Genomic DNA, 12,902 nt, shown 5'->3' on the forward strand with positions numbered 1-12,902 from the left:
GGAAGTGTCCAGGGAACAACATGGATTCCAACTAGCTGCCACAACCGCCCTGCCTCTCTGTTCCTGAATGCACGGTACTGACCTCTGCTCTGACTTGGATTCTGACTCCTGATCGACCCCTGGAACCTGAGAGTGGGACACCAATACCTGGTATTCAGCTTCAGCCCAATTCCTGACTCTGTCTTTGACACTGACCCTCAGCTTGACTGGGACCCCAAGCTCCTGCCACTACTCCTGCCTACCTTTGTCCAGGATCCTGACAGTTTGTCTGGACCACCCCTAACACTTGTAGAAGGCTGTCCTTGTGGGACATGGAGGCAGTGGTCCTATCCAGCATGTTCCAAGGGGTGCGAGGTACACCTGAATGGGTTGAGAGATGGAACTCCCCATGTTGCAAACAAAAGGGGGCAGCTTTGACCATCACTCCATGGAGTACTTGGGTTACTCTGAGAGCCTTTGGATGGACCCCAGGAAGGTGAACACTGTTCGGACCTGGGTGGCCTCCATGGAACATCAAGGAGCTGCAGTGCTTCCTTGGGTTCGCTAATTTTTATAGGCACTTCATGCCTGGGTTTTTGGACCAGATAGCCTCATTGACAGTGCTCCGCAAACAACCTCCTTCATCTGCTTTCCGGAGCTCAACGGGTGTTCAGCCAACTCAAGATGGCCTTCACCAGTGCTCCAGTCCTGATCCATCCTGACCAAACATGAGCCTTTGTCGGTGAGACCGATGCATGTAATGTTACAATTGGGACCATACTTCCCCAAGATCTGGCCCCCAACAGCACCTGCTCCCTTTTGCCTATTATTCTCGGAAACTCACACCAGCACAACAAAATTATGATATTTTAGATATGGAGCTTCTCGCAATCAAAGCCACTTTCGGGGAATGGTGCCACCACCCCGAAGGCGCCTGACACCTGATACAGGTATTCACAGACCATAAAAATATGGAGTATCTCCATAGGGCAAAGGTGCTGAACCAAAGACAGCTTCAAGAGGCCCCGTTGTTCACACACTTTTATTTTTCCATCACCCAGGAGCCCAGAACAAGGCAACCAATGCCCTGTCCCAAAAAGGGGACTACCTCCCTGACCATTACCACACCCATACAGAGCTGACATACATCCTCAAGCCCCATAATTTACTAGGTGTCCTATTCCCCAAGGCCTCCTGTCCCTTATTCATTCAGTTAGGAAGGAGGAGCCCCTCAGCACCCTAACACCTTCAGAAACCCCATCTCAGCCCTGGGTGGCCATTATGTTGGATTTTATAGACAAGCTTCCCTTATCTGCTAAGCACACAGTCATCCTTACTGAAGAAACTGGCTGGGCAGCACTGCCAACAGGGGTGATGTAAGGCCTGGGGGGACTTTCACCCTGGTCTATAGGGCTACCAGGCAACCAGCGTTGCCACCTGTCATTTGATTACTCCCCACAGCACGCAATCTGCAGTGGTAGAACACCATGGCACGTTCCGCCTCAAGTGATGTGACTGACAGTGGTTTTAGCAATCCCTGATTGGCTCCTTGACCCTATATAAGCCCATGGGGTGTGGCAGGAAGTGGTTAAGGTCTGAAGAGGGGTTGTCTCAGTGGTGATTGTCGGCTGTCAAGGCTGAATCCCAACTCTGTCACTCCAAGTGAAGAAGCGGGGCCCACAAGGATTTTAAAAATTAATACTGGCCACTCCAGGCTTGTATTGAACTCCCAAGGTGACAGCTTTTCTCTGATCTTGGCTTGGTAAATGCTGCCACCACGCAAATGCAAAAAAACCCAACCCCTTGGAACCCAGGCAGGAGCACTTGGGAATTCCTCCCTGTGGGGACCCTCAAGCCCTTTCAGCCCCTCTCTGGGGAAGAGCTGAGAAAGAAAACAAAGGAAATTAGCTGTGGCTACCAGCTAATCAAACAACAGGCACAAACCTCTTAGGACACCAAAAGTCCAATCCTGTTCTTAAAAAGGGTACATTTTATTAAAAACAAAAAGAAAGAAAATACATTTGGAACTTAGGTTTTGGCTAGATTTTAAAAGAGCAATTCCAAAAATCAAGTACCCAAAATAGCTTTCTTGAGGGGTCAGCTTAAAGGTTACAAGCAAACAAAAGTATCTGGGGTTAGCACAGAGAAGTTCACAAGCCAATAAGAACTTAAAGAAATAACCCTAATCGCGTCTAGCAAAACATTCTGATCTACTTACAGAGTTGGAGTTCAGGTAAGTAGTTCTAGGCATGATCTGGTCATTTGCAATCATACCTGGCTTAAGCTGCTTATAGCATGGCTGCTCTGTCCCTCCAGCCCAGAGAACAACAGACAAAGGGAAAGTTTCTTTCCCAATTTTAAAAAGTTCTTCCTTCCTATTGGCTCTTTTGGTCAGGTGCCCACTTTTTTTTTTCTTTACCTAGAGGACTTTTTAACCCTTTATAGGTAAAGCAAGTAAAGAACAGCTACCAAGAGAGATTTTACAGCAAACTGGCTGGCTGGGTGTCCATCAAAGGAAGCTACTCCCTCCCACCTTTATTTATCACATGGGCTGACAGAGGAGCTGCTGGCTGGCTGGCAGTGTGAGATGAAAGAGATAAGTGAACTGAAACCAGGCTAGACCATGAGGATAGGGGAAGCACTGAAGAAGAGTGGATGCAAGCAAGGAAAAAGAAAAGCGTAGAGTCTCTGGAACCAGAAGAAGAATAGGAGGGCAGGAAAAGGAAATGGGGGGAAATGACCTAATAGTAAAATCTCTAGATAAGGACACAAAGATAGGGGATATCGACCTCCTGAGAATGGCAGAGTGGATCAAAAAAGTGCTGGAGATAAAGCAAGAACTAAGATACTGCGACATTAATTGGGGTACAATCTGCACAGAGGGACAGCTGTGTCCCCTCAATTTTCCAACCTGGGGTGTCTCTTACACTGCTTTGCTGTGAGAACAACCTCTTTGTTTGCCCAACCCCCCCGCCTGCAAGGGCCTGGTGAGCCTGGTGCTGTGGCTTTGCTGGAGCTGGTCACAGCTGGACTTAGCCCATGTAAGAGCGATGAAGCTGTTCCTGGTGAAGTGTCCAGAGGCCACTGCTGGGGCCTGGGTGTTTGCATCTGGTCTGTGTGAGCGTCGGGAAGGTGGTTTGTTTGCAAAGGGATATGACGTCAATAAGCACAATTTCAAGGGTGGCAGATTCCCCAGGCTTACGTCCCCATCTCAGCTACATCAGGAGTTAGTATTTTTATTGTCCAAATATGAATTTTGATCAGAAATGGCTTTTTTATGAATATAAAAACTTGGTTAAAATGGTCTCCACTCTGCCTGTTGCGCAGTTAAAAACTCCGTGATGGGACCATGGTTATGGCCACTTCCCTCCCTGGTCCTTCCACTTAGATGGACCACACTGACCTGAGCTCCAGCTGGATTCTCCATCGTGTCCTTAGGGGCATAAGAAACGGTCTGCAGCAAGAAACATGAAGATGTCACCCATTGCGTTTTGTTTGTATGAGACTGTCTGAATTTGATTACAAGACTTAAGTATCTAGCACAGAGAAACAATGAACAGCGGATACACACAGGGATTTACTTTGATCGTTAGTGGACTTTGTGCCTTACACAGTGTCAGCTCTGTGCAGTTTCAGACGCTGTACACGCTCCTCACAGAGGGTGAATGTTAAGACAAGACTATCGAGAAAAATACCATCATTCTGCGTGTGTCAGTGGTGAACATGAGAGCGTGACAGAGCTGTCCGCAATCTCACTTTCCTCTCTGTTCTGTTCCATGGAGACAGCGTGGGACTGCCAACACTGTCTCAGTGACTCCATACAGATCATCTCCATTTTTTTCACATTAGTGGTGAGATTTTCAATGGGGGATTTCAAATGAATTTCAGTGGAGGCTGATAGCCTGAGGTTTTCAAAGCTGATTTAGGCTAAGTTATAATCTAGGATTCTCTGCCTGTTTTTGTGAAAGCCACATATTTACTGACTGCTTTGCTCAAGGCTTCCTTGACATCTCTGTTTCTCAGGCTGTAAATGAGTGGGTTAACCAGGGGAGTCAGGACTGTGTAGCAAAGAGAGAGCACTTTGTTTAGGATGTTTAATGTGTCGCGATTCGGTAGCACGTAGACAATCATTAAGGTTCCATAGTAAATCGTCACCACGATGAGATGGGAGGAGCAGGTAGAAAAGGCCTTTTGCCTCCCAGTGGTGGAAGGGATTCTCAGGATGGTTGTGAGGATACACACATAGGATGTCAGTGTTAGTAGGAATGGAGGCAGGGTGAATAGAAAGGCCAGTACAAAATTCAGCAATTTGATCAGGTATGTGTCACTGCAGGAAAGTTTTATCAATGGGATGAGATCACAGTAGAAATGGTCAATTTCATTCGGGCCACAGAATATTAAATGAGACATGAATAATACAAAGATTGCAGTAGCCAAACAACCATTTAACCATGACCCAGCAGCCAAGTAGAGGCAAAACCTGGTATTCATAAGAGTTGAGTAGTGCAGGGGTTTACATATCGCTAAATAGCGATCATAAGACATCGCTCCTAAGAGACAGCATTCTATAGACAACAGAGACCCAAAGAAATACAGTTGTGTGATGCAGCCACTGAATGAGATGGTTCTGTCCCCAGTCAGGAGACTGGCCAGCATCCGGGGCAGGATGGTTGAGGTGTAGCAGGTCTCCAGGCAGGACAAGTTCCCCAGGAAGAAGTACATGGGGGTGTGAAGGTGCTGATCAGTCACAACTAGTGCAGTGATGAGCATGTTCCCAGTCACGGTTGCGATGTAGATCACTAGGAACATGAGGAAGAGAAGAATTTTCAGTTCTGGGAGATCCCCGAATCCCAGGAAGATGAATTCTGTGACAACTGTTTGATTTTTCCAGTCTCTGTCTGCCATGGGTTGAGTCAAGAAACAAGAAAACAAACTGTGCAATTGAATTGGAAGAACATAGAGTTAAAAGTTAATCAGTTCTCGTGAATTAATTGCATAAATATTCAGAAATGCAACTTCCTCTCTTGGTTACAGGCTGTAAGTTTTAGACTAAATGTAGACTTCGGAGCTAAGTGTCAGGAGTTTCAGTCCGAGGACAGATCATTGGTATCAGTGTAGATCTCCTTCTGCCATATCAGAGCTATGACTAACATAATAGACCATTTTTCTGGTAGCCAAGTCCTGATAAGACAGATCAGACCACTTCTTTATCTACTGTCATATCCCATCTAGTAACATACTAGAGCTTAACAATGATGCTTAAATGCTGTATTTAACTTCTGGCAATGACCAGAGTCAAAATCAATAAATACATCAACCAATATTTTGTACTGAGATTTCCAGTGTAGTCTAGTACCCTTAGGCATGATCTTCTGTTAGAATTAATAGAAATTAGTCCAACCATATATTCTGGTCTATTCAGTGCCCTGTCAGAGAAGGAATAATTTTCAGCCCCTCACAAGAGATCAGTTTATGCCATAAATTCTGAAGTGGCGTAAATTCTCCCTTAGTTCCTCTGGGTGTGATGGTGATGTTGTCAGAGACTGGCAATGCCTTTTCTGTTGCCTGATGTTGACTGGTGCAGTAATAAAATACAGCTCTTTGGAGGGTGGATCTTAGGAAGGGGCAAAACCAGGTTCATGTTCAACCCTAAGTGGGGAGTGACCCTCTGCACTCCATGACGAGTGTGGGATGAAAATACAGGAACATGAAAGGCACTGGGGAGTGGGGGTTGGGGGGAAAGATGCTGTCCCTGAACTTGGAGTCTAGAAACAATCTGGCATATGTGATCTGGGCTAGTAAGATTCCAGCACCACTTGCCACCCCATTGGGGCACACACTGAGCCAGATCCCCAGCTGGTGTAAGTCAAGGTAGCTCCATTTGTGTCAGTGGGGCAGATCCCCAACTGAGGACTTGTCACAAGACATGGATCTCAAGCTCCAGCTCTGTAAAATGCTGCTGTGAATGCTGACCGGCACTGCTGTGGGAAGGTGAACCTAAAACTACATATATTAATCTGAAACAGAGCTCTGTGTAGTTCAAAAGCTTCTCTCATTCACCAACAGAAGCTGGTCCAATAAAAGATATTACCTCACCCACCTTGTCCCTGTAATATTCACAAAGCACATTCATGCCCCTATTTGGTTGTGTATAGAAATGCAATCAGGAAGACGGTGCTCACCTGTAACCACAGCGCAGCCCAAGCTTGAAGCGATGAGCTCTTCTTTCTCAGGGCTTGGCCACTTGGACTCAGGATCCTCAGCTGAGGTTCTTGTCTCTCCTCTTTCTGCAGAAACTGGATTTTCTCACTTGAAGAGACACTGCAGTTACCTGAAGGAATGAGCAGGTACAGTTGATCTACCTTTGGAAAATGAGCTTCCCCTTCGATCTACAAAGTGTAAATGCTCCCTCCTATTTGTATTCGGTCTTCACACTTTTTAATACGGTCCCACTTCAACCTTTCTCCCACATGGTTCATTTTGTGTCTCCAAAGCGTTGTGGCTAACAATGCCCCCGGGGACTTGTACACTGTGACTTGTACAATTGCATTTTATTTCAGTCTAATGATCCTATATGGAAAATATTTTGATGATGAACAAACACGAGCTTATATTTTTGGAAGATGCCTGTCCAAGATGATGGATTGTTATAATGTACTCCCACCACACCTTTATTAATATTAAATAGATGCTTCCATCCAGTGGGTACTTCTGCAAATAGCTGCTCATATCTCACCCTTACAACATGCTGCCACCTAGTGGCCACTTTACAGTATGACTTTTCCATTATTGTGTGGGCTACTCAAATCTATTGACAGGTTTCAGAGCATCCGATGAAGTGAGCTGTAGCTCACGAAAGCTTATGCTCAAATAAATTGGTTAGCCTCTAAGGTGCCACAAGTACTCCTTTTCTTTTTTCAAATCTATTGGTCATTAGTCAATATTTCTGCAACCCCCCTCCCTCCCATTTCCTCTACTCTGCTGCAATCTAGTGTTCATTTCCCAGCATAACGGCCTGTTATTCTGCTCTCTTCTAGTGGATTCTTCTTGCTATAGCTGCCTCTTTCCAGTTCTTGACTCTTGTCACATGCTGGCCATTATTTCGTGCAGGCAGTCCTCGACTTTATGACCTGTGAGTTAAGACAAAGGACACTTATGACATTTATAAATTGAAATATAAAATCCACTTTACAGTGCTGGTTTCAACTTTGCAACTCTCGGTTCCGAGTTAGGACGATTCGACTTAAGATGTGATTTTCAGGAACCAATTGTGTCTTAAGTCCGAGGACTGCCTGTATAACAGACCCTTTCTCATTCCTCAACATCTGCTACTATCATTACATACCTAGAGGCCCATTCCTCACCACTTATATGCCATTATACAGCTTCACCTCCCTTTCCACTTCCCTCTGGTGGTCATTTGGCAACAAAAGTTCTCCTTTCTTGCCCTTCTGCTTTGACTGCTATCCATTGGCCATTGGTCAGCATGGCTGCACATTTTCATTCCCCTGCCCTCTAGTGACCCTAAAGGGCATAATCGCATCTTTCCTCATTTCTTACCTACTGCTAGGTGTGCGCTGTTCCAAATTAGAGCCGCAGAGAACCAAATCGTAGAACAGCTTGAATGGAACATTAGTGGCTACAACAGCACACCCAACAGTGGACGCTCTCAAAGGTTTCGCAGGGGTTTCCCATCAGTCCAGTGCATTTCTGTTGCTGTGGTGTCTGTTTCCAATGGAAATGCATAGATTGAACCGACCATAACAGAATCTCACTGGCTCTCCAGGCTGAGATTCTCAGAGGCGTCGAAGGGAGTTAAACAATGAGGAGTCCGGTGGCACCTTAAAGACTCAATGTTTTTGTGGATACAGACTAACACGGCTACCCCCTGATAAGGGAGTTAAGCATTCAACTGCCATTTCACAGGGATGTGGGTACCTAACTCCATTCGGTCCCTTGGAAAATCCTTTCCGTAGTGCTGAAATTCTACCGTGCTCACCGGTGCCCAGCTCCCCTGCCTCTGGCCAAGCCCTGACGTGCTCCCACTGACTGAGCCAGCACTGCCATTTTGGCATGACAGGAGTTCTGCCCGTTGGTAGGTGGTAGCCGCTTCCTCTCACCATAGGTTGCCTCATTCCCTGAGGAGGGGACCCTGCGTGGAGCAGAGCTGTCTGTGGTACCTGAGGCTGGCTGGACATGGTGCCCTGAGAACTAGCCCTCTCGGGACGGGCACTTGTTACAGTCAGTTTTGGGGACACTCATTGTAACAGGTCCCCTCCCTTTGAACTGCTCTGTGCAGTTGGTGGCGGCAGAGCAGCTGCTGCCCTGAGGGCCACAGGCCAAGTCCCTCCTCGCTGGCCGTTTGACAGACCCAACCCCAGAAATGTCCTGCGTTCTACGTGTGCCTTAGCAAACCCCCAGCTGGGTCTGGACAGTCCCAGTGGCCCTGGTTTGTGAGTCTATGTCTTTGTCTGCCCAACCTCTCTGCCTCCAAGGGTCCTGTGAGCCCAATGCTGGTGCTTTGCTGGAGCTGGTCACAGCTGGGCTTAGCCTAGATAAGAGCGATGAAGCTGTTCCTGGTGAAGTGTCAAGAGGTCATTGCTGGGGCCTGGCTGTTTGCATCCGGCGTGTGTTAGTGCAATGGTGGTAGCTGGTTTGCAGGGGGATATGGTGAGGATGGCAATAAGCACAATTTCAGGGGTGGCATATTTCCCAGGCTTACGTCCCCATCTATGCTGCACCAGGAGTTAGTATTTTCATTGTCCAAACATTAATTCTGATCAAAAATGTCTTTTTTATTAAAATAAAAATTGATCAAAAATTGTCTCCACTCCACCTCTTAGAAACTCTATGATGGGAACATGGTTATGGCAACTTCCCTCCCTGGTCCTTTCACTTAGATGGACAACACTGGCCTGAGCTCTTCCTGGATTCTCCACTGTGTCTTTAGGGGCGTAAGAAATGATCTGTCGGGACCAAGACGTCATCCATTGTGTTTTATTTGTATTAGACTGTCTAAATTTGATGACAAGACTTTATTATCTAACAGAGAAACAATGAACAGGGGTCAAGGGGAGTGCCCCAGAGGTCGGTCCTGGGGCCAGTTTTGTTCAACCTCTTTATTAATGATGTGGATGGTGGGATGAATTGCACCCTCATCAAGTTCACAGATGACACTAAGCTGTGGGGAGAGGTAGGTATGCTGGAGGGTAGGGATAGGGTCCAGTGTAACCGAGACAAATTGGAGGATTGGGCCAAAGGAAATCTGATGAGGTTCAACAAGGACAAGTGCAGAGTCCTGCACTTAGGAAGGAAGAATCCCATGCACCGCTACAGGCAAAGCCAATGAGATTTGGACAGCTAACTCCCTTAGTCTTCTTTCAAAATCCCAACATAATGGACTTGCCCAAGGTCACACAGCAAGTCTGTGGCAGAGCTGGGACTGGAGCCCAGAGCTCCTCAGCCCAGGCCACAAGCTTCTGTCCCCTACACCTCAATACTGTAATAAATCTCTCCCCCGGCAGGACGTCACTCTGGCTGAGCAGGCTTCATTCCAGGACCTGCCAGAAAGCTGTGGGGCTAGTAGCCAAATCAGATGGATGCAAAAATAACCAGACTCAGCCACTTCAACCTGTGCACTGTAGGGACCATGATACATGGAGGAGCACTTCTCACCCCAGCCAGAAGGGACTTTCCACTCTAGAGCAGTGGCTCTCAACCTTTCCAGACTACTGTACCACTTTCAGGAGTCGGATCTGTGTTGCGTACCCCAAGTTTCACCTCAATTAAAAACTACTTGCATATAAAATCAGACATAAAAATACAACAGTGTCATAGCACATTATAACTGAAAAATTGTTGACTTTCTCATTTTTACCATATAATTATAAAATAAATCATTTGGAGTATAAATATTGTACTTACATTTCAGTGTATAGTCTATAGAGCAGTATAAACAAGTCATTGTGTGTATGAAATTTTAGTTTGTACTGACTTCGCTAGTGCTTTTTATGTAGCCTGTTGTAAAACTAGGCAAATATCTAGATGAGTTGATGTACCCCCTGGAAGACCTCTGTGTACCCCCAGGGGTATGCATACCCCTGCTTGAGAGCCACTGCTCTAGAGGGTCTATGACACAGGCTGGTGCAATTCCAATTCCAACCAGTAGGGTGCATCACCCGCACCCCACTGTACAGAGCCAATAGCATACAATGAAGTCCCAGTTCCATTCAGAAGGGTGAAAACTTGGATCAGCTCCAGTCCCAAAATCCAGTCCCCCCTGGCACTTTTGTTACAATTTTGACTTCCCTTGGGGACAGATCCTGTCCCATCCACTAGGGGCAGCACTGGAACTTCTGTGGGACAAGTTGGAACTGTTCTGTTCCCGCCCAGTAGGGGCAGCACTTGGGCTCCTATTCCAGGTGTATTTCCACATGCACACGCGGGGGGGAAGGTGTGATGGAAAATCCCATCCCTTTCCTGCTGCCCCAACCCAACCCAGTGTCACAAATGTAACTTCTTGAGCTTCCTCACGGCCAGCTGCACGTCCGTGTTCCTCAGGGTGTAGATGACAGGGTGACAACCGTGTAGAGAACAGAGATGGGTTTGACCATGGGGAAGGAGCAGAAGGGCCGGGCATAGATGTATATGCAAGGCCCAAAGATCAGGGTCACCATGGTGAGGTGGGAGGTGCAGGTGGAGAGAGCCTTAGCCTGCCCTTCGCTGGAACGTGTGCTCAGCTTGGCCAGGAGGATGGAGTAGGATACAAGCAGCACCAGGAAGCCCAGGTGGGTCATCAGGCCACTTTTCGACACCATCAGCAGTTCCACAGCAAAGGTGTTGGCGCAGGTCAGCTTGACTACCTGGGGCACATCACAGTAGAAGTTGCCCAGCTCATGAGGGCCGCAGCAGGGCAGCTGGACAATGATGGAGACCTGGACGATGGAGTGGATCAAGCCGCTGACCCAGGAGGCCCCCACCAGCACCACACACACAGCCTGGTTCATACATAGCACAAGAGATGGAAGATGGCCACGTACCGATCATAGGCCATGATGGTGAGCAGGAAGATCTTGATGCCCCTGATGAAGTGGAAGAAGATCTGGGCCACGCAGCCCCCATAGGAGATGGTCTGAGCCTGAAGGAGGAACCCTGCCAGTAAACTGGGGGGCGGGGGGGGAGGGTGACAGAGGAGTAGCAAAAATCCAAGAAGGAGAGGTTCCCCAGCAGCACATACATGAGGGTGTGGAACTGCGGCTCACAGGCCACCAGTGCCATGATGAGGAGATTGCCCAGCACCGTCGCGCCATACACAGCCAGGAAGATGACAAAGAAGAGGAGCTGAAGCTTCAAGGACTCGGTCAGTCAGGAGTATGAACTCGGTCACAGTGCTGCAATTCCCCTCTTCCATGGAGGCAGCTTGTGCCTTACACACAGACCCTGGGGCCCTGGGGATAATAACAGGGATATTAATGGGAAGGGATAAAGAAACAAGTGCTGAGACCCTGACTCAGTGGTTACTGAGGGCCAGACACCCAGATGCCTCAGTGCCTTTAAAATCTGGCTCTCAGCTCTTATTCAGGCACTCCCGGTGGAACAAACAAGCCACTTCCTGAGGTTCCTTAGTCAACGGAGCGATGCAAATTAACCCCAGCTAATGAGCTGCTCCTTAGCCTTGGGGTTAAGGTTCAGGAGACCTGGGCTCAGTCCTCAGCTTTGCTATAGCCCAGCTTTGTGACCTTGGGTGCAGCATGCCAGGCCCAGTTCCCCAAGGAGCTGAGGCATGGTCAGGCTGAGCGTCACCGCAGCTAACTCCGGCCTGAGCTCAGCACACATGCTCCCAACACAACAAATGAGGAGAGAGGCGCCTTCAAGTGGGATTCCCAAAAGACAGCGTGTTAGGCAGGGAGGTGCCTGAGCTATCCAATGGGAGATGCCACGGCAAGGGCGTGTCCTAAGCCCCACCCCACGCAGGGAGTTCGGTGCCTCCCTCTGCTTGGGGGTCACAGCTGCAAACCTTCCCTTGAGGCTAGGCAGCAATGCCCTTTGTGAAAGGAGCTGGGGTGAGGGACTCCCCCATAGTGTTCAGCCCCACGGTTAGGGTACCAGCGGGGACACGTCCCATTCAGGCTGCCCTTTGCCGGAGGGGGAGACAGGGTTTAAATGTGGCTCTGTGCATTCTCTAACCCTTGGGCTGTCAGATACTCTCATTTTGGGGGTGGGGGGCACTCCTGCAGTTTGTCCCATCAGAGCTGGGCCACTCTGCCTAAAGAACGAAAGACTCAATGGGTGAGAGGCAGAGAGCGAGAGTGCACAGCCCTGAGAATGACTCTAGAGCCTGGTGAGCAGAGCACCCGCCTCGGAGGTGGCAGGCCCTGGATCCTGTCCCTGTGCTCCCAGGCCAATTGGTGTAATCTTACCTACAAGGGCCTGATCCCATAGATGAGCTCAGAGCCTGCCCAGCAGATCGGGCCCCACGAGCGAGCTGGGCACAGGAACACCTGTCTTTCCCTGGTTTGGGCATCGCTCTAGTGCTGAGGTGTGTGGATGCCCAGTGTGGTGCTGCAGTATGCATGTGCACAGGCAGAAGTAGGTTCCCGAGGAACTTTTACTGCAAAATTATAGGCGGCAAACCAATGTAGGCGCCTACAGGTCTCGGCAGAGGCTGAGCAAGGGTTTTGGGATCCCAGTGGGGCCTGATTCTGGGATGTAGTTGCTGAAAGTGGCAGTTAGGCACCTAAGTCCTTTTGTGACTCTAGCCCTGCAGAGTTCTGTGCCTCAGTTTCCCAATCTGTGAAATGGGGAATAAAATCCTTCCCTCACTCACAGGTATGTTATGAGAGCAAACTCCTAATGCCTGTGAGGTTACTGCAGTGAGAAGCAAAAAAGGACCTCGATACAGAGAAAGTAATCTCAGCCACAAG

General features: G+C 48.3%; 1 protein-coding gene and 1 pseudogene across 1 annotated transcript; both read right to left on the reverse strand.

Moving 5' to 3' along the window:
- Positions 1–3,901: 3,901 nt before the first annotated feature.
- Positions 3,902–4,884, reverse strand: LOC140898154 (olfactory receptor 6C3-like; annotated as a pseudogene).
- Positions 4,885–10,482: 5,598 nt separating this feature from the next.
- LOC140898155 (olfactory receptor 4D5-like) lies at positions 10,483–11,389 on the reverse strand. The gene is given in 5 exon segments (XM_073311593.1): positions 10,483–10,556; positions 10,559–10,987; positions 10,990–11,146; positions 11,149–11,344; positions 11,346–11,389. Coding segments are annotated over 5 exon segments (900 nt in total).
- Between the last annotated feature and the right edge of the window lie 1,513 nt (positions 11,390–12,902).

The sequence above is a fragment of the Lepidochelys kempii genome, chromosome 14 (assembly GCF_965140265.1).
Source record: "Lepidochelys kempii isolate rLepKem1 chromosome 14, rLepKem1.hap2, whole genome shotgun sequence".
Classification (NCBI taxonomy): domain Eukaryota; kingdom Metazoa; phylum Chordata; order Testudines; family Cheloniidae; genus Lepidochelys; species Lepidochelys kempii.